The sequence below is a fragment of the Anopheles marshallii genome, chromosome 2 (genome assembly GCF_943734725.1).
Source record: "Anopheles marshallii chromosome 2, idAnoMarsDA_429_01, whole genome shotgun sequence".
Taxonomy (NCBI): Eukaryota; Metazoa; Arthropoda; class Insecta; order Diptera; family Culicidae; genus Anopheles; species Anopheles marshallii.
The window spans coordinates 33394732-33418308 of record NC_071326.1 but is presented as its reverse complement, the minus strand read 5'-3'; the positions used below and the strand labels follow the sequence as shown (position 1 = coordinate 33418308).

Genomic DNA, 23577 nt, shown 5'->3' with positions numbered 1-23577 from the left:
AGTGCGTAGTGAGTATGGTGTTGCAGCTGTGTATGAGTGTGGATGTGGATTTAGTGGTTGTTGGTGTGGTTTTAAGTACCGAGTGCGTACCAGGACTGTTTACTGCCGTCGACTCAAAGCCACAACAGTTCTTAGTGAGCTTAATGTCTAAAGGTTGCAGGATGTTTTGTTACCGTCCGGCTGTTGGTCCGTGTTCGAAGGAAGTTTTTTTTTTGTGCGTCGTAGTAACACTTACCCGGCCTGTGGCTGTGTTGTCCGCTCAGCTCAACGCTGTGCGCACTCCGTGTGGTTGCCACTGATTAATTTTTATTAGAAAATTGTGTGCTCCCGCTTGCGCTGCTTTCTGGCGTGATGGACGGATTGGGCCGAGATGGTTCTTGCCCGGCACGGATTCCGGGCGGAGCGGTGGTCAAATGGTTAACAATGCGCTAGGGATGCCCACAACCGCCCAGCCACTGGGTACAACGGCCAACAAAACATCAACAAAACAATAAAAACAAAAGTTCCCCCCTTCGCACGTGTGGGGACCTTTGGTCCTACAGCGCCCGGATGATCTGATCAACGCGACAAAGTAGCTCTCGAACTCGTGGATGCGTTTTGTTGTACGCGGTAGTTAGTAGTTGAACTCTTCGAGACGATTGACGATCACGCATTAGCGCGAAGTGATCCAACCCGAGGCGACGTGCGGTGTAGAGTCAGTGTCTGCGTAGTAGCATGTGCGAAGTGGAGCTCGTTTAGCATCGACCTGCCAGCAACATTACAACCATTTCTCTTCGAACCTTGTATCATTACAGAATTAAAGTACGTTTGAGCAACTGCTAAACAAGATGCGTTCGTTCACCGTTGTTGCCGTGCTGGCGCTCAGCTTCTGCTACGTCCACGCTGCCGATGAGCCCGCCACGAAGGAGGCAGCCGTCGCCGCCGAGGGCGGCAAGACCTACAAGCGACTCATCCCAGCGGACGTGCTGCGAGGTAAGTGACGCATGTGTCCCAACCCGCCCGACTGTTCCGATTCCGATGCCAGCTCGATTGTTCCATTTGCGCCACGCAAGACACATTGTTTCCAGCAGACGGAACACGCGGAATGTGCGCACGGTGGCGCAATCGAAATTGGATGTTTGATTTGCTGTGCCCAGAAAGGCCACACCCGCAGCGCGGTGTTTCTGCAACGCTGCAACGCCTTTATGCCGTGGTGCTGCCGTGGTACCATTTGCCCGAAGAAGACGCACACGTCTCGAGGTGTTTTTTTGTTCGGTTTGCTTCAGTGTTTAAAAGGCACCACACCCTTGAGGGAGGTTCACCGTTCGATGCGAGCCACTCTGGTTAAACGATTTTCGAAACGATCAACACAAAGGAGGCTTACGGTGGCAACTCGTTGCCACTACCGTTTCACTGCGGCAGTCGTACACCGCTGGATGCAATCACAAAACAGTTGCAATAATTCCTTTTCCCAACCAAAAGCAGCCCACCCACATCATCGCATCTTGCATGCGATCGAGCTGCTAGGGGTTGCGGCCCCGATCGGAACTCAACGCCATGCCAAGAATTGGTTTCGGTGACACTGGGGTATTGCTAGCATTTGCTATTGTAACACCAACGAAACCGCCTCTGTGCCTTTGTGGCGCAACCGAACGGTTAAGCAATTGGATGGATGGCGCGAACGAACGCGCCATGCGTTCGAACAATCCTCCAGTGTGTGCTTGAAAGCTGACAGACGGAATAAGACCAAAAAACAGGCCATCCGAACCGGTTCGTATAAATCACACCACACCGGCAACACATGCGTTAGTGCAGTGTACGAGCTCGCTCCGTTCTGGAGCAAGGCGCAGCAGGGTGTAGGGTTCCGTTTTGAAGCGGAACCTTACAACAGTATCGCACAGCCACACACTAAGAGATACTAAGCAATGTGACAGCTAGCGGCAACCGTCCGCTACTTACGCTTCGTTTTACATGTTTCTGAGCAACGACCAGCATCTGGAAGGTACACCTACGGTGGAGTAGTTGCACTAAGTGCAGTTGTGCCCATTAGTGACACACTGGTCGCACTGCAACCCGTGTTGGCATTGAAGACCGGTTCGATCCATGGGCGTACCGCCGTACCGCTTTCAGCCGTTCGATTGCAGATCTTTCTACCGTCGACAGGCCACTGAAACAAGATTGCCGAGTGCGTGCCTAGGGTATGGAGTGTTTGGCTGAAGGGTAGTGATTAAAATTTCTAACTGGTGCAACCTGCACAACCGAAAGGATTTGCCGAGCAGTGTAGCGGTAAGGTTGGACGAGGCTCTCAAAGGGAAAAACCCGAAACCGGAGAGAACCTTGCGGGTTAATTAATTCTACCTACCATGCCCACTCTAGGTTTTTCAGTGTCACCTTCAGAGGGTGGCGAACACAACAAGCTTTTGATCAGTTTTCAACAGTTGACGAAGTGTTGAAGTTGCAATTTTATTTTTTCTTTCTCTTAAAAAAAAAACCCGCTCGTTGTTGAAAGTCGACAAAAGAAGCTCAACTCGGTGGGAAATCAACCACCCGTGGCATTACCACGTGCCGGTTAGGATAATTGCCACTAGGAAGCTGTTCTTCCCACCGCCAGCAGCAACTCACTCTGGAACTTTCCTTTCCGCTCACAAATGCCACCCCAAAAGCCACCCCGAAGCGGGTCGCGATTTCCGTTTCCGTCTAACAAAACAAAACAAAAAAAAACAACAAGGTGCCATCGGCATCGGATTTTGCCCGGTTGTGCAAAACGGCACACTGTCATGGCTTCACGGCCCGGACAACGAAACAAGGGGCAGAAACCGTTACGCATTGACACTGAAAATAAAAGGCACCGGATCGGATGGTACGTTCGCCAAAGCGAGCGAACGAGTGGATGAGTTTGAGCATAATTACAGGGTGACGTTATTTGTACAGAAGCTAATGCCCCATTGCCCATCCGCTCAGTTCAACGCGCAGTTCATGGTTGTGGTTGTTGGGAGTGCTATTGTTTCTTCATCCCAAAAAAATAACCCCTCCCGATGTTAGACCGGTTGGTTATGATCGTGAAATGGTTGCACCCGTCCGCGTGTAACCACATTCTAGTGACCCTGAAGTGTTGCATCTACCATTCCCCCCCAACCCCCCTTCACGGTTGCAATCGTCCAAACGGATCTGATTGCTCAGTAAAGCGTTCTTTGTAAATCATTCGACAAATTAACGCTCTAATGGACCTTGGCGTTCGGTCCGCTACACTGCACTGGCCAAGGGTGGTTAAGTGATCGATCGAACTAGTTTGTTTTAAATTGTGCACTCATTAGATCGGTTGATCGTCACACTCGTTGTTGTGGTTGTTTTTGTTTTTGTACAATACCTTCAAACAATTGCTTATAAATGTGCACAATGTACTTAAGCCGATTTCACCGATCGCCAGACGAGAAACCCATTGAAGGCATATCGGCGCAACTAACCGGATCTGGTTCGGATCCTTTCACTTTCGAAGCGCGATGGCAAATCTTCACCCATTGAATTCGTATTACTTTATGTGCTCCACTGTTTCCTCATTGTTTTACGGTGTGTGGGCCGGTCGCTGTGTGTTTCGTAAGTTTCCGGCGCTGTGCAAGTAGTTTTGGGGGCGCATTGTACGGGTTCAACAGTGTACAGGGTGTTCAATAAGTTCGAATACACGTTTGCATCGTTAAGAAGGCATCATTATTTTTGCTCCATGTTGACATTCTATATTGATGTCAGTTTTAACCGTACATATTCGTTTTAAAATATGCATGTCGTTGACTTTCTGTCAGTTGTTTTTCTTTTTAACGCTCAGAAATAGGTTTGGTCGAGCATAGAAATTCCTTTTTGGGCACGGTGATTAAGAATTCCTTTTTTTTCGGACGAGATATGAGTTCGTGCTGCAGAAGTCACATAATCTGAAACATGGCTTTCAGGAGTAGCTTGCAACATGGGACTTAGTATTCCTTAATAAACAAGGTCAAATTCAACCTGGCGTACACTTATTTTATGGTGTAGGTTACTGCCTACAGCCTTCAAAACCTCTAAGGAGATGAGCACTACGTGATCCAGCAGAATGGTGCACCAGAACTTACGCGAATTTTTGTCCAAATCTGGTTTCCGAACGACTTTACCAACTTTTTGAACACAGCTTTGGGGCCTCCCAGCTTCCCGAATTTGAATCCTATGGGCTTTTTGTTTAGGTTCTGTGTGATATCAACTCTTAACAACTGCAAAGTCATCACTTTGGACCAGTTCCAGACGGTAATTCTCAAATCTCGGACATAGTTGCCATACGAGTCGTGCGTACCGTTTGCTTCTAGATCGAGCACCATGTGAAGCTCGTGAAGCTGCTTACAAATTTTTGGTATTACGAACTAGCCATTCTATTTAGTAGCTGTACTAAAAGTTACGTAGTGTTGCGTTGAATGAGTATTTTTTGCAAATTGTTTAACTAGAGTGCTAACTAAATCTTCCATGATATGACTCATCACGGGTGCGTTTGTTTGCTTGCCTTACCGATCACTGATTGTTTACAATTAGCACTTGCGCTTAGAAAGAAAAAACGTGCCATTTGGGTACGCAAATGGCGCCCCAGTGACTTTGTGTTGAGTATGCAACGTTATTATTAGTGTCATACAATTCCGTGCTGACTGATTAATTAGCATCACAGGCAACACCGAAGTGAACTAAAAGTGACCGAACAGAATGGGAAGGAAGGGAAGGAGCCCATTTACAAACGCTTTGTTCAACGTTACACTGCGTTGATCCACGATGGCGATCACTGTCAAGGTGATGGTAACCGATGAATGGTCCGCAAGAGGGAGCCACATTGCATGGTTTAGTGTAGCGCAGTAGCAGAGAGGCAACTAAACATAGAGGGGAAAAAAAACAAGTAATCCAATCTCGCCCGTGCTAATTTGCTATTCCGAGCGTGAAAAGCGATCATGAGCTTGGGGATGACGTTTGACTAGGGTAGCCGTACACTCCCTCACACACCTGTACCGATCTCTGCGCGACCGTGGACGAAGGCCATCGAAGTTGCAGCTGGGAGTTGCAGCTCGTGCAAGGTGTAGATGGTAAAAGGGGTGTAAAAAAGAGGAAGGAGAGAGGAGGAGGGGGAGGAGAAGGAAAGAGAATATCGAACCGTCCGTTCCACAGTGGCGCGAAGTGAAGGGAATGTCGATCATTCGCGAATGTTCTTCTAAGTGTTTCGTTTTTGTTTTATGAGATCATTCCACTCTGTTTGTCGCTTTACTTTAGCTTCTGTATGTACACGTTCACTTCATACGGTTTGAATTGTTGTTTAGATATTTATTGGCTTTCAATCGATTGTGATCATGCGCTTTCTGTACACCATTCGTTTTGTGGACACCTTTTTCAGTAGCTATCTTTCCACTTTCGATCATTCGTGCTTCGCTTTCAGTCTGAGTTATGGGGCACGCGTTATGCAACCCCCTACCGACTGTGGAGAAGATCTTTCGGGAGATCGCACAACCATAAACAGAAGTCGGTACGTGTAGGTGCCGTCCCATAAATGGATGGAAAGGAAAGAAAAAGAGGCTGTTACTTTTAGCACTCCAAGTCAATTCCTCCAATTCTCTCGCCTCCCTCCACTGCGGTTCACCTTCCCGAAGGGCATCGGTTCAATGTTTTGTGCGTGACTCACCGATTGGCCGTGCCGCGGAAACAAGAAATAAAGCTACAGCAAAACATCAAACATTAGCCACACGAGGCCCGCTTCACGCTGGACGGAAACCTCACCTGGAACATCGCGAAGGAAATGGTGTAAAATTTGCATATTATATCATGGATTGCGAAACGAACTGCTGCCAGCAAACAACATAACACAATCCCTTTTCCTTTGTGCCGGCGGTCTTAAGCTGCACAATAGTGTCCGCTGCCATGTCCGACGTTCTGGTTGACATTCATACATGCGCGTGCTTGGAAGCGTGACGACAACCAAAGAAGATGTGAATATGTTGGCCTCGGTTTGTAGCTGACCACCGACCAATGAGATCCATGGATCTGGGTATTCCCCGGGGAAGAATAAAGACAGCCAAGACGGGAACCTGTTGGGCTGCTCATTAGTATGCTAAGTTTGGGAATATTGTTGTTTTCGTTGCATGCTTTCTGTCCGTTGTTTTGTAGCGTTTTCCAACCGACTGATTGTCCAATTTGTGGAATTCCGCAAACGACACCATGCATGACCGTGTGACGAGGAATATCTTGAGGCCTTTTCTTTGCAAGCATTTTGTGGTGATCTGAAGCGGAACGAGCTGCTCTTTTTCTTGCCAAAAAGCAATCCTTTGTTGAGGTCACGACAAAAAATTCATAAACGTTTACAATTCGGCTTTTCGTTTCCAGATTTCCCCGGTATGTGCTTTGCCTCGACCAAGTGTGCCACGTTCGAGCCGGGCCAGTCCTGGGAACTGACACCGTTCTGTGGTCGCTCTACTTGCGTGCTGTCCGATGACGCTCAGCCACGGTAAGCCATTAGCATCAGCGAATCGTTTCGTGCAGATACGATATCAATGTCTGTTCCCTTCTCTATTCATTACCACAGCCTGCTCGAGCTGGTTGAGGACTGTGGACCGCTGCCACTCGCCAACGATAAGTGCAAGCTGGACACCGAGAAGACCAACAAAACGGCTCCCTTCCCGTCCTGCTGTCCGTCGTTCACCTGCGAGCCGGGCGCGAAGCTGGAGTACCCGGAGGTGAAGACTACCCCAGAAGCGGCCTCGGAGCAGCCAGCCAAGAACTAAGCGTCGTGCCGTCGTGTTGGCACTCCTTTGCCATTCGGTGCAATTCGGCACACCGGCATACAGCAGCATCTTAATCTACGCGACAAGCTCCTATCCTAAGAGTTAGAACAAAAAAAAAACACACACACACACATAAAGAAGCGAGCATAACATAACCATTTAAAAATCCCCATTCCCAAGTACGACCCAAGTCATGCGAGTACGTGTTGACATTTCAATATGTTTCCATTTTTTTTCTGTTTGTAATTTGTTACCATTTACATACTTCCGGTGTCTCCAAACAGAGGTTTATTTCGAATAGGAAGAGGTAGTGGCATACTACCCCGATGATCCTCGACAGTAACAGCAAGCAGTATATGAACAATTAGTCAAGTTTGTGATATTAGAAGTATATATTTATCTGGAGAGGAAACGCAAAAGCAAACAGCAAACGCCCCAAACGCCGAACACCAGAACCCAACGTCAGAAACCAGACAGTACAGCAGTAGTGCAGTAGTAATGTAAGGGAAGATCCCAGTGTACGATAGTCACTGCTTACACGCGCCAAAACGATCGCTTGTGTTGGTATGCTTATGTAAGCCAGGAAGCTTTCTGCGCGGATACTACATCAGGAAAAAAGCTAACATTACACTGGTTTCTGTGTGTTCGGTCGGCATCGTTTGACACTAACCATTCCACCTCAGAACAAACAGGACCACGCCGTAAAGGTTTTTTTTTCTTCGCCATCTCCTCTTCATCATCTACTTCCGGTGCAGACGATCATTTTGTGTTGCGCAATGTCTAAATACTGTTTTAAGTTTTTTGTAATTTTGTTTTTCGAACAAACTTTTCAAATAAAATTAAATTCAGTACTGAATTAATAATGTAACTGGAGCTGGGTGTGATTTCAGTTTTTTATTTGGTTCGGCATGGGAGTTGGGGCGATGTTTTTTCGTACACTTTTGATTGAGAAATTAATAAAAGAAAAGTTTTAATAGCAATTTGCCTTTGTTAACATAGTACGCTTGTAAAAAAATATCTTTAAATTTACAAAAATCCGTTACAACCACGTGGCTGAGTAGCAAGCGCTAATTTTGAAATCGCTGGAATATTTAGATTTACGTTTGTTGTTCCATGTTTGATAGGATATGTAACAAAGAAATGGTGAGAACATTCTATTAATTGAGATCAAACAAGCAAATTCATCCTTTTTGCTGTTATCTTGCCGAGTCTAAAGTCCTCACCACGTGTTCGACTCTTCGCATGTTTCCATTCAATCAGGATGTTTGGTCCACCACATTTGCAGCTTTTTTATACCTGAAAAAAAGCATAGAGATTATCTACAGCACATCGATCATTGGTTTTATCATCATTAATTGTTGCGAACGATAACACAAATTAAATAAACCATGGCACAATAAAGCACACCCGAGCACAGCTACAACTTTCGCCTATAACTATGGAACGTGGAATGTGTTGCACATTTGATGTTGATTAGAAGGAGGTTCAACGAATATATTCATAAAATATTGCACTCAATTAACAAATGCAATAATGTTTAATAAAATTTGTTTTATAAAATGTCATTTGAAATGGACTTTCGAGCAACGTAACAGCTGTCAAACTTAAATCGCAATGACAGCTATGTCAAGGCGTATGCACACTATCAACAAGTTGGATTTGGTTTGTTCTCTTCCAAATTTTCAACAAAAATAATAAGTTTTTTTCATATCCTACTCGCATTACAAGCAGCGATCGAATGTAGTGCAAGTGAATTGCATCATACGACAAGTTTTAAAAATATTTTCCACTCAATCTTCCCGTCTAACGCACATTTGAACTTAAGCTGCCTTGTGTGGTGTGACCCACTCCTTGTTTATTTGTTGCAGAGTTAAGAAAACGGCATGATTCGTTGTTAGATGATTTATTGCAAGAATAGAAAATCGTTCCCTGTGTTTAACTAGTTTATTTTACCAAACAAACCATCCAGTGTGATAATTTAAGGGAGTTTAGTACACCGGTCACATTACATAACATGGGAGGCGGAACGTCCAGGGTAAGCGGTGTACCAGATGATGTGCCGGACCCGACCCGGCCTTTTTCGCACCCGTACTCTAAACACCTGTTTTGGGTCCCATTTCCGACAGACAGAACCTCCACCGGCAGGCCGAAGAGATCCGGATTTTACCCGGTTCAAGGCGAGAGTCGATCGAGTGTACATAGGAGGCCTAAATCGAACGCACGACGACTACGTACAGCGTGCTGCACGTCATCTGTTCAAGGCGCAGAACTTCCAGGACGTTATCGTAGAAACGGCAAAGTATAATAGTGTGTACAAATTCTACTGATTGGAAGCTTAATCTTTCTGTTTTACTGTTCCAGCGTCAAGGATGAGCTGTTGCGATTAGGTATCTATAAGAACTTGCGTATCTCGATCGATACCAGCAAAGGTGAAGGAGCGAGCAAAAACGGCTACACAGTGTCGTTTGCGGGCGAGGAACTTTCCCGGATAACTGGAAACGTTGGTGTAGAAGTTGGCCAAAACGATGGAGCAGCTACGACCGGTAGGTGAATGGAGGTAGTGGAATGCTGTTTCGATCGCGAATTAATCTTCCACACGTTTACAGAACTGGTGACACCAAACTTGTTCGGACGCGGCGAACGGTTAAGCATCAATTTGAGCCGCAGTTATGTGCGCAACAGTGTAGTGAATATGAAGCTCACCAAGCCCTTCCTGCATACGGCCGTGGGCGATTACGAACCAGAGTAAGTATTGACAGGCATAAGTTCTCGGCCGAATTCTCCTCATAAACTAATCTTCCCCGTTTAGAACCTCATTTACCTTGTTCCGGAATGCGTCACCCCATCCTTGGTCCAAGTATCGTCTGCAAGACAATGGCATGCTGTTCGATTTTTCCTTCGCCATACCGTCACTTGGCTTCAGCAATAGTCTCCAGTATGAGCTGGGCATGAAAGAACTGTTTGCGCTCGACAAACAGACACCGTTCTTCGTGCGCGAACATTGCGGCCCCCGGCTCGTGTCCACCTTCCGCTACATTGGCCAGTACGACGGACGGGACGATAGCGTGTTCCCTTCGAACGGTGTGTATGTGAAGGGTACGGCCGAACTGATCGGCAGCCAGCTGTCCCAGCTCGGTATCGTTCGGCATGAGATGCACGGCGAGCTGAACGTGCCGCTGTTTCTGGGTGCCTCGTTACAACTGTGCGGCCGGTTCGGTGCGATACTGCACGACAAGCGCAAGGAAACGTTACCCATTCATCAGCTGTTTTTCCCCGGTGGACCACAAACGCTGCGAGGTTTCGAGCTGGCTGGAGCCTGTCCACGGCGGGACGGTATTGCGGCCGGTTGTCAATCGTACTGGGCGACAGGATTGCATCTGTGGAGCCCGTTACCGTTCAATCAGTACTTTGGAGGTCTTGGCAATCTGTTCAGGACGCACGCATTCTACAATATTGGCACATGCAATACTAACACCACAGGTACGGGATGTGACCGATGAATCGGTGCAACCATATCGTCTCTAACCATCTGGCATCTTCATTTTACAGATAAACTGCGCAGCACGGCCGGCATCGGTATTGCATTCCGGATGGGGCAGAAAGCGCGTATCGAATTCAACTACTGCCAACCGCTTTCGTACGAAGCGGGCGATCGCGTGGTGAAAGGATTCCAGTTCGGTATTGGTTACGAATTCATCTAGAAACAAACAAACCTGCTTTCTTCCTTTGGTTTTAAACCATGCAAGCCTGTCCCGTCTTTCCTCTACTATTATTCTCAGCCAGACCCTTTTTGTCCCGTTGCATTTGTGTTCGTATGTATTTTAACGCATTTTCTTCCCGATGTGTCCACCACGCTGGCATCATCTCGCATTGCCGTACCGCCCTTCGAGTCAGTATGTTTAAGTTATGACACCACGAGCAGAGTGAATAGATCAATTCAAAATGAAATATAAGGAAACAAGATAAGCTAATATGTGCGAGCTCCTTCTATCTAAGGTGATGACTTAATGTTAATAATTTCTTTTTATATAATATTTTAGTGTAGTACATTGTGGTTTTCAGTATTATTTTAACAGCAAACTAAATAAACAAAGAATAGATTAAAAATGTCTATTCTGCTGTTTTCCTGCCATACAAAATAAATGTTTGGCCTATATAGGGTGATTCCTTCGGACCAAATCGATATATTTTCCTTTATCTCCGATAAATTGCCTACATCGGACATATGGTTTTTTTGTTATTATGTACATACATGAACAACTGATTTTTTTGTTTGAAGAAGCTCTGTTTTCGGATGGAAAATTACACGTAGCAACAATCACTTTTAATCCATTTGCTAGGTTGAAGATAAAATCGGCTTCGTACGGTTACAGAAAACGAGACAGAATTTTACCATCTTCAGATCACATTCTAATCGGACCGATTTCTAGTTATGAATATCCACCAACTTTGAAAACATGATTTCGAGATATTTACATTTTAGCGTTAAGGTTGTGTTTCGAGATGTAACTCTTGGACCATGGATGAGTGACATCATGAATTTAGTGTAAAATTTACGATGAAGTACAAAAAAACAGTTTAGCTAAGGAAGTCAATTTTTAAAACTGTTCCGTACCACCCCTTTAGTTACGGATTTATTTGACAATAACTGGATCCAGTCAATTCCTTCGTACGTTATGGATAAGATTTGGTGCCCGTGTGCACCTCCATTTTCTGTTTCTCAATTGTTTTAATGACTTGCGCCTAAAGCATAATTTATGATACTTTGATAATGTTTTGCTTTTATTTGTTCTTCATCAACTTCTCGGCTTAGGGCATTAAGAGAAATTTTGCAAATTGTAATTATGCTTATCGGTACTCTTACCACGCGCCAACAAAGGTGTGTGTGTGTCTGTGTCTAATGTATGATTAGGCGTAAGATGAGAGAGACGCGTGATTGCAAACCCCAAACACACGCACTCATTAAACAAATCTGATTCAAGCAAAATATCCACATGTACACGTTAAAATTCGCGTTGCAGCGGTAAAGAAAACTTAACCAAAACCTTGTTCGCGATGAAATGGTGATGCACACTAAACCAAATAACGTTTCCGTTCCATGTGTGTGTGTCCGCGCCCGCGTTTTTACAAAAACCGGGGGACGAAATACGCTCAGTCACAATACCTCTACTTTGTACAAAATGTTTGTAAACGATGCCAATTGTTGCAATCGCCACGAAATGCGTACACGCTAGTTCACGCGGGACATTTTTACATGATACTTAACTTACGCACACAATAAATTACGCGCTAGATGTGCAAACGATTGTGCTTTCCCCCAGGTAATATCTATAATTTTCCATATTTTTCATCATACTTGTTGTCACTTTCTGTTCCCATCTAAAGTGTTTTGTGGCGCGTGTCAGAATACCTTTTTTTTTTAGCACGAAGTCCGTCACCAGTACGAACCCCTTGTACGCTTGTGGTTTTGCGTGTGTTTATGACCACGTGTTAGCTAGAATAGTTGCAATTTCAATAAAAAAAACGGAAGGCAAAACTTAAAACGTAGAAGAACTTTTTAAATTGCATGCTAGTCACACTAAAAAACAAAAAATAAAATAAAACGAACAGAAAATAAAACACCCCACACTCATTCCCACACATGTGTACGAATGCAACGCAGAAACGAAGTGGAATAATATAATAATTTGTATAGCTCTACCACTGAAATATTAGATAAAAGTTACAAGATAGATATATTAAACACTATTCTGTATCTGTGTTTTTGTGTATGGGTGTGTGTTTTTCGCACTCTCTATCTATGTGTATGTGTGTTTATCCCTGCTGTATGTATGTGCATAATTGTGTAGACGATCACGTGTTAGAGTCGCTCCCGGTACTGCTTACGGTGATGGTGAATCGTACTCCTCATCCGTTGTGCCGTATTTATCTTCTTGGAACGCTTTGGAACCGTCGCACCGTTTCACAAAATCCATTGCTGATTCCTCGAGCGCTTTCTGTATCATTTCCCTTTCCGACAGCTGCCCGAAGCCTGTAAAACGAACAAACGTATCGTAAATTATTATGGTCAGCATTCGGTGGGGCACGGGTCGGTTGGAGTACACTCACTACCATCATCAGTGTAGGAAGATTCGAGCAGGGACTGATAAAATTCGGACATTGGTGTTTCATCGCGCAGTGGAAGCTGCGGTCGCAGAGTTCCAAACATACTGCTAGTGCCACCGCTGCCACCACTTTCCTCCTCGCCGCTATCCCTGGTCGGGGGCGTTGTTCTCGATGTGCTCGGTGGAGAAGGTGCAGGTGACTTACCTAAAACAAAAAATACACACCCAACAAATTCATTATTCGCTCAGTGTTCCCTATAACCGATAGAAACTGGCAAAAGAATCTCCATACCTTCAGTGGGGCTTTCCGAACGACGGGGACTGTTCGTAGTGCTGGATGCACGATTGCTGTTTGCTTTGCACTTTTTCGTTTCTGCGGTGTTCGTTTTTTCGATCCTGTGTTGCATCGAAGACAATTGAATACAGAACAATAATGTATCGTGCGCATAAGACCAGTTTAGGTCCATTTCATACTTACGGTGAGTTAAGATTACGCTTTTTCCGTCGGTTACATTCACTGCTGCAGGTTGTGCTGTTACCGCTGGCTGTACTGTTTGTGCTGGAGCCGTAATAGTATTGCTGCTGGGAGGACGACGGTGAAGAACAGCAGTCCAGCTCGAACGAACTGTTTTTCGAGCTGGACGAACAAGCGCCCCGATCACTCGCATGCCCCGACACGGACTGGTGGTTGCCATGGCTAGCGGCGGGGGATTTGCGTAGCTCGAGCAGAAACGAGGAAGCCGCTTGTGATCCGCTAGCACAGGCCGCCATCATCTCCTTGGAGGTGATCGTACTACTGGTGCTTTTGTTCTGGCTCGATCCACCACCGGCACCGAGTCGACTTTCCCGGCAGTACTGGGCGTACGATTCGCGCGCGATCTGTTCCGCGATCTCGTCGTTCGTTGCCTCCCAGTCGGTAGTTTTGAGCTTGTCCTCCAGCATCGTCTTTTCTATTTCCAGCTCCTCGCTCATGCGTACCGCGTCGGCCACCTCCTTGATGTCGAGCTCATCCGGTCGGTATCCGGCCAATCCGAGCCCAACGCCAACGGACGCTTTGTACGGGTTAACGATAGCGTTATAGTGCGAGCTGCGCTGATACGACAACCGGAACGGTTCGTTACCGTTGTTGATTTGATCCGAGTTGAATATATTGGTTGGTTCTGGAAGTATAACGCGTGTGTTAGTTACTTGACGAGCAACAAAACCATACAATTTAACCGTTCTTACCAGTTTGATAACAATACAACTCCACAGAACGATTGTACATTTCAGACATTGCTTGAATTTCTATGTGATTGCCGTGCACATGGTTGGCGCGCTTCCGTTCAACATAATCGGCGATATCCTCCGTTACAAACTGAGCGAAATATTCGCGATTTTTATACTGAAAGCAGCAAAAAAAAAAGAATCTGGTGTGATCTTATCTTGCTTCGACACATTTCCAGTCAACTTACAATGTAATCCATCGTTTGCTGTCGGATCACTTCGTGCATATCCTGATCACCGTATATCTGGAGCGATATGGCACGAAACAGACATGCACCATCCTCTTCCATGTCGTGCAGTATAAAGCCCCGTTCGGACAGGACCTTCGCGAACGCTTCATCACGCTTCTTCCACTCGTCTACCGTTAACTGTGCGTCCTTCGGTTCGAAGTATTCATCGCCACTGTTATATCCGGAACGTACATCCTCCAGTACGGCATTGAGATCAACTCCGGAAGCTCCTGGGCTGACCGACACACCCTGGTGGGTGCTCAGCAGCGATCCACTAGCACCGGACGATTGGTGAGTGCTTTTCGGTGAACGGCCACCAACCGCAGCACTGCTCAGAGCGCTCGTGCCGGTGGTGGTCTGTTTTTTATTACTGGCCGACGGTTGCAGCACATGATGATGGTAGCTTGGTGAACCGGCAGCTTTGTCTCGTTCGCGGCTTTCCCGTTTGTGGTAATGATCACGCTTTAGACGCCCAAGGCTGAAAAGAACGGAAAAAAGGTTGCGTTGTGCTGTAAGTGTATGTCCTTTTACTGTATTTTTTTAAATTATAGATAGGTTATTTTATTTTAAGGTTCATGGTTCACTTTTCATAGGGTTTTTTCATCTTTCAAAGATCTTTAATATGGTATAGCATGTTAAAACATACACTCTCGGCAATTTTATATATAAACGAAGATAAACGAAACACTCCTAACAAACAATACTTCAAACCATGGATTAGAAAAGGTGATTCCAGAACAAACTTCTCAAACAAACAAAAATTTATACGGCAGAAGTACATAAATAAACAAACATACTTTCAGTCAATCATACAGCACTGGCACGCGATCTAAAACACCGTGTAGCGACACATTACAGTTTAGATAAAGCGAAACAGAGGAGGTCAACACTAAAAATAGTATCCTCCCCATGATCCGCAAACACAACAGACAATGCATACAGGAGACGAAACGCCAGAACGGTTTTTTTTCGTGGCAGTCCAAATAAAGAGACAGGATGTGCATTAAGGTAAGGGTTTTTTTCCTTAGTGCCACGGTCCACTGCAATCTGGTATTCTTTCGAAAGAGGATGAGGATGCATTCTTGATTAACAGTGCGTTTTTTTTTTGTTTTCATCTAGTACGTGGTGACTACATCCAATTCGAATGTATTAATACGCAGCGCTACACATCCGTTTGGAATAACCATTGCTACCATTAGAGCCGTAAGCTGCTAAGATTAGTGGGATGGGGACGATATTCGACTAGGAAAAATGCGACAAAGATGGCCGATATAGCACAAAACGATACGTAAACATTATAGAGGTACAGTTGGAAACGAAGGGGGAAAGCAAGAAACACATTTTACGCTTAGAATCGTACTGCCAAAAAGGAACATTTTTCCATGGCCACACCAAATATGCACCAATTATGATGCCACCCTCTACCATCGACCAACACGACGACGACGCCATTTGTGCGCCATCGGAATCGGAAATCGATACTACGTCGTTCGGCTGTGCTTTTCCTTTCCAATCCATTTCCAGCCAGTGTGAGTCCATTTCCAGTGTGGGAAACTTGCAACAAATATTGCTACTGCTGACCCGGGGCCTGCCGTGATCAGCATAAGTGGGAACATTCATGTTGAAGGCGGATTTTCTTACTTTTTGTGTGGGCTCCTACGATGACGTACTACGCTGTCATTGTCGAAGCTGTGTGGTGTTAGCACCCGTTTTTCCCTTGGCAGCGCCTGTGGAGAAAATCGGAAAGGAGAAAAAAATACACGCGTGACACACATATTCGCTATTGATGAATTCCATCCATTAGCGTATTGCGGGGGGCTGCAGAAGAAGGGGAAATGTGTGTGGCTCTCCGCAGGGTAGGGTGCGGAGATACCGAAGCTTGCGAACCAATATTTACTTGTGATTCCGATGACGACAGCTGATTAAGCACTACATTACGATGCGACGTACGAACGCCTGCACTGCCAACACCATGGACGTTCTGAGGCGTGCCCTCCTGCGTTTCCTCTTTAGCACTTTTCTGATTGACCACGGGTTTGATAGTCATCGCGTATTTCCGCTTTTCACACCATGCAAAGCCACGGTTACGGTTGGCGTAGAACTACAAACGACCTTCTCCCTTCTCAATGGCTCCTTCAATCACAACCAACACGCACAGTTTCACACAAAGGAGAAAAAGACACACACTTTTCTAGCAAACCGAGCAAGTTCTGTCCCGAACACGAACTTCCTGCACACCAACCTCGTACAGATTTGTCGTACCACGACGACGACAACGACACGAATTATCTTTCGTTGCCTATTGCTCACGAACTGCCACTAGGGTGAAATTGGTTTACGGTGATAAATAACACACTTTTTACATGACCAGCGATTACGGCAACCTTTAGAAATTTATGGAAAAAGCTCTGAGCGCTGAGTAAAGAAGCAATAGAGGCACGCAATATTATTGTTTAGCAGCTGAGAAGCAGCGAACGCAACGAGAGTAAATGAAACAGGCTGACTTTGATGTTTTTCCAGAAGTGCAAACTGACAGCAAAGCAGATTGCTCGATTCCTGCACTGCCACGGTTCGAGTTACAGAATGGGAAGGCGGCAGAAATGCACAATTTATTTTCTCATTGCAGTGAAAAGGATTGTTTGCGGTTGTAGTGTGATTTTTACAACATTTACAAGTCCTCTTCACAAGTATCATTACATAAATAAAAGATAGAATAGTTTGGACCGGAAGTGGTGAAGGAAAAAGTTCACTGTAAAATTATAATCTTCTTTTATTCAACAGAATGCATAATTTCTTCCATTAGATGTACACTTCTTATATCCATGAAATACGTAGTTATCCGTGAGTTATGTAGTTAAGTCCAGAATAATATAGAAACAGCCATCACGAGGCACGCTAGAGAAACGTACGGAGATTTCCTTTCGCCAACTCGCGCAAACTTCCAGAACAGACCGAGCATACTAAAATAGCACATTAATGATAGACGAAGCAATATGAGATAAAACCGATTTACTTTCATTGGACGAAAACGATACTTACCCTTTTTTATTCCGGTCCACAATGCTGGGAAAGAGCGAACGCAGATATGTACAGGTGCAAATCAATAATAGCAGAACCGAGAGCAGGCTTTGAAAGTTGAATAGTGCACTCTGTGAATAGGATAGAGATTAACATTCGATTACAACCAGCAGGTTTCCGGCAGAAGAACTGACCATTTTGTAAATCCTAATGCAAAAATGATTGCACCGCTGAAACAAATCTACAAGTAGGGTTTCGGGTATGGACAAATGACGTCGATGGTGTTTACGATTGATCGACAACACAGAATGTCAACAAACGCGTTGACAGCGGTCCAAGGGAAATCTGCACGAAAAGCTGCTGTCGAACAGCGGGGTGGGTGCATAGTGGTCGTTGCCTACCAAATTTGTGGTCTATGTAATTTTTATTCGATGCATTTGAATGATAGTTGCAACTAGATACACATGTAAAAAAAGAATGATTTGTGATTCGTGGGGTGGATTTAAGTTTTTATCATTTTGTTTTATATACCCAAAATAAATTCCAAAAAAATCCATTACAGAAACGTAAATAAAATAATTAACCCTTAATATTTTTGGTGCAAATCGAAAATTATCAAATAAACAAACAGACGTCAAACAGATCGCTACACGTGCCGGAGGAACTGCGCCCGCTTGAATCGAAAGCAAATTCAGCAAATGTTTAGTGAAAATGTCTCAGTTTAAGAAAACCGATGGTAAAATATATACCAAAACCGCGACCGCACTGTCGCCGGACACGCTCTATTGGAAAAAGCTAGGGGTAAGTTTTCATGTGGAAACCTTGAACCTTCCTCCCGTGTGCTGATTGTTAGTTTAAATTTTGCTGCCAGGTTCCCACGTTGGTGAAAGAATTCGGTGCGATCGACTACATCGATTTCAGTCCTGTAGAACCGTACCTGTTCGCTGTAACAGCGTCGGTTCGGGTGCAAATCTACAATCCAATTACGAAGCTGGTGGTAAAAAACATCACCAAGTTCCAGGAGGCAGCTCACGGTGGATCGTTTCGCAAGGATGGAAATCTGCTGGTGGCGGGGGACGAATTGGGCAAAGTTCGACTGTTCGATGTGACCACCCGTACGATACTGCGATTCTTTGAAGGTCATAAAGCTCCGGTACATCGGACGTTCTTCACTGCGGATGGCCACCATTTGGCAAGTTTTTCGGACGATCGTACCGTAGGGTACTGGGATATTGCAACGGAAAACCATGTGCACACATTTACCGGGCATGAAGATTACATTCGGGCAGGGTGCACGAGTCCAATCAGTCCAAACATAATCCTGTCCGGTGGTTACGATCGTAAAATTCGAATGTACGATACACGGATAAAAGACACCGTCATGACGGTCGAGCACGGGCAACCGGTGGAATCGCTGGTGTTTCTACCGAGTGGTGGCATATTCATCAGTGCCGGCGGTACGTCTGTAAATGTGTACGATGCCCTTACCGGAGGACGCCAGTTGGCGCAACTTTCCCAGCACCACAAAACCGTAACCTGTCTTCAGTTAGCCAGCGATGGCAAGCGTCTCCTCTCCGGCAGCTTGGACCGCCACGTAAAGGTGTACGATATAGCGACGTATCAGGTGGTACACACGATCAACAGCTCGAACGCGATTCTGAGTCTTGGTATCTCGAAAAACGATGAAACACTCGTAACGGGCATGGTGGATGGATTGATCGCCATATACCGGCGCGAAGGTGATCACCGAGATGAACCAACAAATCGGTCACGCAAGAATCGCCAGAAGGATATTTTTGAAGGCGTCGACCAGCAGGTGGAAGAGTTCAGATACGAACGGATCGAAGGGCACGATCGGATGCTGCGAAAGTACGAATACAAGAAGGCACTCGATTCGGTTATGATTATGAGTGTACGTGGAAAGTGGCCGGAGAAAACTGTCGCCCTAATTAAGGAGCTTATCCGACGGAAAGGTCTGAGACGTGCGCTCGAAGATAGGAATGCCGGCTTTTTGGTTACTTTTATAAGCTTCATCAGGCGCTACATTGGCGACTATCGTTTCACGCCAACGCTGATCGATGCGAGCAATATTTTACTCGACGTTTACGAGGATACGTTCGAACAGTTTGCCGGCACTACCGCGGGCAAAGCGTTCGTAGAGCTTGCGGAAAAGCTACGGACGGAGGAACAGCTGGTGCAGGAATGTTTAAACCTGCAGGGCACCCTGGACATGCTATCCATTGCGGCTGATACGGCGGAACCGGAAAGTGAAGACGATGCGAGCAAACCGTACGATGCATCGAAAAAGGCAAAAACTCATACGGTCATATCGGTGGACTGATCGTAGAATTCGATGCACGCGCTGTAAGAGCCCGAAGGAAGGTTTAAAATAGAACATAATACTACTACTGGTACTATTCAAAAAGGTGTTCCTTCTCGTACGATCAAAGAAACGTATTCTAATGTAAGTTCAATGGGAAAATGTTACCATTTATTATATTAATCTTTCATTTTCACCTTTTGTTTGGTTTTTGCAACAAATATTCGCTTTAACGAAGGAAGTAGCAACGTTGGAGAGCATGCAATGTACCAGGGAAAAAGGTGGAAGTGTCGTTAGAGTTAGTAGGATAGTTCGGGTTTTCTTTTCTCTTTTTTGTTCTGCATACTTTAAGTACAGCAAAGAGCGTAGGAGTTTAAATATCGAAAAACAGTGACAACAATTTTGCAGCATTATCCTTTATCACCAGAGCGTTGATTGTTAGTAAGATTTTTGAGTGATGGTCGTGATGATGAGACCGTACCGGCCAAGGGAAAGGTTAGCATAGTGATGCCATTCTTTGGCGTATGATTTTTTTGCAGGAGTGTAGTGCACTCCCACCGGTTCTAGTACAGCATGTTTCTAGCGCAGGCATATTCTATCACAAGGTGAGTTGCTCGTTCTGCTCACGTTGCACACTATTGCACTATGCAGCTCAATTGCAGGGGATGTAGGGATGGGAGCGGTTATGCATTGCCTGGGAGCCTAGATGCGTTGGGCGAGGATGTTGCATATATTTGTTTGTTTGTTTTGTGCATTAGCTAACCACGTTTAGTGGCTGTGGTACCGAGGATTGTTCTGGGTTCACACTGTATTGTTTCCATTATATGTAGTTTTTGGGTCCACTTGGTTTTGTATGTATCGTTCATGCATGATTTTTGTTTTTGCTTTGTTTAACGTGTTTGTATCTAGATTATTCAACGTTGTGTATTGTTTTGTTTTCTGTGTTGTTTGAGGAGTTTGCCTAACCTAAACCGATCCGCGATCCACACTGATTGCGCTTCTAATGGTAACGATATGCTGGAATCGCAGTACCGCACGACGATCGTATCGGTGGCTGTGGTAAGGAGGGTTGCTTCGCGTGTGGCTGATGATGTGTCACTCGGTTGCCGCTCCAGTAGTGGCTTTTACGCTGACGTTCTGCATGAATGATCGTCTGCTCCTTGGCACAACTGGGTAACGAATTGTGGGCGTCAGTACAAACAGAACCGATTGATCAACCTGTCAACCAAACCGATACTTACAGATATCGCGAAAGATCCTCTATATCGATCAGCGTGGCATCCTGGCTGATGTGCAAGTCATCCCGTTCCATCAGCAGCTCCACCAGCTCCTCATTCAGCACCTCCGCGTGGCCCTGCAGCTCGGTAAGAATTGTCTGCAGCTGGTGCACGTTCAGCCGGGTTAGGTAGTAGCGCGAAAGACGTCGTTTGTCGGGCGCCAAACTAAGCCCAGCCTTCTCGACGGCGGTGTGAATGACCCTGGTCACGGGTGACAATGGTAGGTTGCGCTTTTCGAACTGCAGCGAAGAGAGAAGAGAGAGTTACGGCCACGCGGTGGCAGCAAACCCCATCCCGCTTACCTCCATTTGCATGTGAGCCATGTCCTTCGCCTGGCAGAGTGCCATCCGTGCCTCGATTTGTAATTTGGCTTGTTTGGTGAAGAAATCACACGTGTCATTTTCCTGCAGCAGCGCATCGCAGAATGGATTCACTTTCGGTACTGCGTGGACAAAGAACTTTCTCGGTTATGCGTGATCTAGAGCACCGTTAGCGAATTGGGAATCTTACCTTTTTGGAACTGCCTTGCAGGAGCGACCATCTCTGTGCTAAGCGTTTGGTGGTTGTCATTGTTCTGAAAAGATTGAGTGAAACATGCCGTGAAACTTTCCTTCCATTACTCGTGGCCTTTAAACTAACCTGCTTTTCCTTGTATGAAGCAGGTTGAATATCACCTGCGGTGTGAGCGGAGTACGATGCAAAGTTGGAGGACTCTCTTCGAGTGAGTTGAAGCGTGCTAGGACGTGCATCGGGAAAGTCGCTTGACAATATCGCTTCATCGTGGTTCGCTATTCGCCCGGAATGTGGCACATTTTGGCGCCCAAATTCACTAGCGGGCTCTGAGCTGTAGTAGTCATTACGATTAACTTCGTGCTGCTGCACATGCGCAAACGGAGGGTAGTCCACAGTGCCGGGCGTTGAGTAGTGTTGCAGTAGATGGAAATGATTCGTGGGCGATTGATCGTTCGATTGGCGCGAGCGGGTTATTTGTACCGTTTGGTTCGAACAATCATCCACCAGATGGTACTGTACCTCACCCGGACTTGATCCAGCACTGTCCCCACTGTCACCGGATGTTGGTACATCGCAAGGTGATGTTGCGTAGGTATTCCTCGTGTCCTCCACCACGCCATACGGTTTGTACTCGAAGTCAGCCTCGTCGGATTCTTGTTCCGAATCTTCCGACAGTGCCTCTCCGTCTGTGAGTGAGCATTGGGACATGTCGTTCAACAGCTTGTCCGAGTGTAAGGATACTTCCTGGTGGAAGTTGGTACAGATATCACGATTGGCGATCGAGATTTGATCGACGGCTTGCAGTAGCTCGATCGCTGGTGACGGTGGTGATCGATTACCTTCAACATCCCGATCGTCCTGATCGTCCTGTTCCATATAATTCTTATCTTCCACCTCCTCCTGCTTTTTGTTCGTATCGTTTTCGGGCACGTCCGAAAGCGAGGTTACAGCACGATCCTTTTCCGGATGATCGTTCTGGTTCGCCAATGCATCAAGTTCAGGAATCTTCTTCAGCGGCCGATGCTCTACCGACTGCTGTTCCGGTATCAGATCGGGCTTTTGACTGGTTGAGAGTTCCAGCGTTACGTTCGCCGATTCGTTGGACGATCCGAGAACGGTCGAACGGTGATCGTAGCTGTGCTGGAGCACGATGTCCGGTGGCGTGCAGGCATAGATTACCGTCGACTCAAGCTGTTCCTCTGTGCCGAACATGGCCGTTGTAAGCGTGGGAGATTTGCGACCATCCGTGATGTGGTGCATCCGCGCCCGACGATATGGCGAATCCGACGGGAAGAATTCCTCCGCTTCCAGTGTCGTCATTGATGCATGGTACAGGCTGGAGCGAACCACCGGAATGTCCATGGTGGAATTTAGATGCACATTTTCCCCATCCGTCCGACCGTTACCGTCACCGTACGAGTTGCCATTCTCATCGCCCGGCTGTTCCGGTTCCTTGTCGCGCTGCCTCATTTCGTTGTCGTCCGATTCCGACACGTACGAGTCCTCATCGTCGTCGGAGGGATTTTCCGAGCTGTAGTCGAAGTTGTCCTCGTTCAGCGTGTACGCCAACGACTGAAAGCCCGGATAATTCGGGTTGATGATGCCCTTACGGATTCTGGTACACATCTTCGATGCGCGCCGGTATCTTGTTAACCTGCATTTTATGTTGTGGAAAGAAGTCGTGAAAGGAAAGAAAAGAAAGGCACACACACACACAGAGCTTTAGTAGAAAGGCTTTAGCAATCCGTATCCACACAGAGCGTGGAGGAATGATTGTGTTGTTGATTCGCTAATCAAAAAACCATGAACTCCTGGTCTCGCGCACATATAATTCCGCTCGCGAACCATGATGCTAACCATTTGGATGGCGAGAGGATGAAACTATTTTCTTCAATTTCATTACCATCCATAATAAAGAAAAAAAAACGAGCGAGCAGGAAAATGAAAAGCGAACAAATAAAAAATACATAAAATAGCGCGACGGAAATTGCTACTCGCGGATGTGAAGCAGCAGGGAAATAGTCATTTGCTTTCGCGATCGTTGGCCGACGGCATAGAATTGGGCCAACGATTGGGTAGGAAGCGGACGGAAAGGAGGTT

The 23577-nt window shown here is 46.0% G+C and overlaps 6 protein-coding genes across 6 annotated transcripts; 3 read left to right on the top strand and 3 right to left on the bottom strand.

The window, feature by feature from the left end:
• The first annotated feature begins 827 nt into the window (after positions 1–827).
• LOC128719089 (uncharacterized) lies at positions 828–6749 on the top strand. The gene is made up of 3 exons (XM_053812709.1): positions 828–972; positions 6352–6472; positions 6551–6749. Exons 1-3 carry the CDS (start codon positions 828–830, stop codon positions 6747–6749), a joined length of 465 nt encoding a protein of 154 aa, XP_053668684.1.
• Positions 6750–8763: 2014 nt separating this feature from the next.
• LOC128707605 (SAM50-like protein CG7639) lies at positions 8764–10450 on the top strand. The gene is made up of 6 exons (XM_053802564.1): positions 8764–8784; positions 8876–9048; positions 9111–9292; positions 9356–9494; positions 9559–10229; positions 10299–10450. The coding sequence occupies exons 1-6, from the start codon at positions 8764–8766 to the stop codon at positions 10448–10450; spliced, it is 1338 nt and encodes a 445-aa protein (XP_053658539.1).
• A 2181-nt stretch (positions 10451–12631) lies between these two features.
• On the bottom strand, positions 12632–16396 carry LOC128710172 (OTU domain-containing protein 5-B). Its single transcript, XM_053805213.1, has 8 exons — positions 16247–16396; positions 15991–16076; positions 14308–14827; positions 14081–14237; positions 13332–14013; positions 13146–13249; positions 12858–13058; positions 12632–12780 (listed from the first exon to the last, which is right to left on the bottom strand). Exons 1-8 carry the CDS (start codon positions 16394–16396, stop codon positions 12632–12634), a joined length of 2049 nt encoding a protein of 682 aa, XP_053661188.1.
• Positions 16397–17203: 807 nt separating this feature from the next.
• On the bottom strand, positions 17204–17564 carry LOC128717874 (protein kish). Its single transcript, XM_053811547.1, has 3 exons — positions 17532–17564; positions 17389–17498; positions 17204–17309 (listed from the first exon to the last, which is right to left on the bottom strand). The coding sequence occupies exons 1-3, from the start codon at positions 17562–17564 to the stop codon at positions 17204–17206; spliced, it is 249 nt and encodes an 82-aa protein (XP_053667522.1).
• A 514-nt stretch (positions 17565–18078) lies between these two features.
• LOC128707798 (U3 small nucleolar RNA-associated protein 15 homolog) lies at positions 18079–19708 on the top strand. Its single transcript, XM_053802754.1, has 2 exons — positions 18079–18168; positions 18239–19708. Exons 1-2 carry the CDS (start codon positions 18079–18081, stop codon positions 19706–19708), a joined length of 1560 nt encoding a protein of 519 aa, XP_053658729.1.
• A 979-nt stretch (positions 19709–20687) lies between these two features.
• On the bottom strand, positions 20688–23103 carry LOC128708543 (uncharacterized). The gene is made up of 5 exons (XM_053803521.1): positions 21604–23103; positions 21475–21538; positions 21267–21406; positions 20929–21203; positions 20688–20856 (listed from the first exon to the last, which is right to left on the bottom strand). The coding sequence occupies exons 1-5, from the start codon at positions 23101–23103 to the stop codon at positions 20688–20690; spliced, it is 2148 nt and encodes a 715-aa protein (XP_053659496.1).
• Between the last annotated feature and the right edge of the window lie 474 nt (positions 23104–23577).

Excerpts from the sequence above, each read along its gene's own strand:
- LOC128710172 (XM_053805213.1), bottom strand. The coding sequence starts at position 16,396 with ATGACTATCAAACCCGTGGTCAATCAGAAAAGTGCTAAAGAGGAAACG. Across the intron at positions 13,250-13,331 it reads AAGCGTAATCTTAACTCACC|GATCGAAAAAACGAACACCG; the intron begins GTAAGTATGAAA and ends GATGCAACACAG. Across the intron at positions 13,059-13,145 it reads TTCGGAAAGCCCCACTGAAG|GTAAGTCACCTGCACCTTCT; the intron begins GTATGGAGATTC and ends TTTTTGTTTTAG.
- LOC128707798 (XM_053802754.1), top strand. The coding sequence starts at position 18,079 with ATGTCTCAGTTTAAGAAAACCGATGGTAAAATATATACCAAAACCGCG. Across the intron at positions 18,169-18,238 it reads TCTATTGGAAAAAGCTAGGG|GTTCCCACGTTGGTGAAAGA; the intron begins GTAAGTTTTCAT and ends TTTTGCTGCCAG.
- LOC128719089 (XM_053812709.1), top strand. The coding sequence starts at position 828 with ATGCGTTCGTTCACCGTTGTTGCCGTGCTGGCGCTCAGCTTCTGCTAC. Across the intron at positions 973-6,351 it reads CCCAGCGGACGTGCTGCGAG|ATTTCCCCGGTATGTGCTTT; the intron begins GTAAGTGACGCA and ends TTTCGTTTCCAG. Across the intron at positions 6,473-6,550 it reads TCCGATGACGCTCAGCCACG|CCTGCTCGAGCTGGTTGAGG; the intron begins GTAAGCCATTAG and ends TCATTACCACAG.
- LOC128708543 (XM_053803521.1), bottom strand. The coding sequence starts at position 23,103 with ATGTGTACCAGAATCCGTAAGGGCATCATCAACCCGAATTATCCGGGC. Across the intron at positions 21,539-21,603 it reads CTTCATACAAGGAAAAGCAG|AACAATGACAACCACCAAAC; the intron begins GTTAGTTTAAAG and ends CAATCTTTTCAG. Across the intron at positions 21,407-21,474 it reads TGCAAGGCAGTTCCAAAAAG|TACCGAAAGTGAATCCATTC; the intron begins GTAAGATTCCCA and ends TTGTCCACGCAG.
- LOC128707605 (XM_053802564.1), top strand. The coding sequence starts at position 8,764 with ATGGGAGGCGGAACGTCCAGG. Across the intron at positions 9,049-9,110 it reads GTTATCGTAGAAACGGCAAA|CGTCAAGGATGAGCTGTTGC; the intron begins GTATAATAGTGT and ends TTACTGTTCCAG. Across the intron at positions 9,293-9,355 it reads CGATGGAGCAGCTACGACCG|AACTGGTGACACCAAACTTG; the intron begins GTAGGTGAATGG and ends ACACGTTTACAG.
- LOC128717874 (XM_053811547.1), bottom strand. The coding sequence starts at position 17,564 with ATGGTCAGTTCTTCTGCCGGAAACCTGCTGGTT. Across the intron at positions 17,499-17,531 it reads CTGCCGGAAACCTGCTGGTT|AGTGCACTATTCAACTTTCA; the intron begins GTAATCGAATGT and ends TCCTATTCACAG. Across the intron at positions 17,310-17,388 it reads GTGGACCGGAATAAAAAAGG|TATGCTCGGTCTGTTCTGGA; the intron begins GTAAGTATCGTT and ends GTGCTATTTTAG.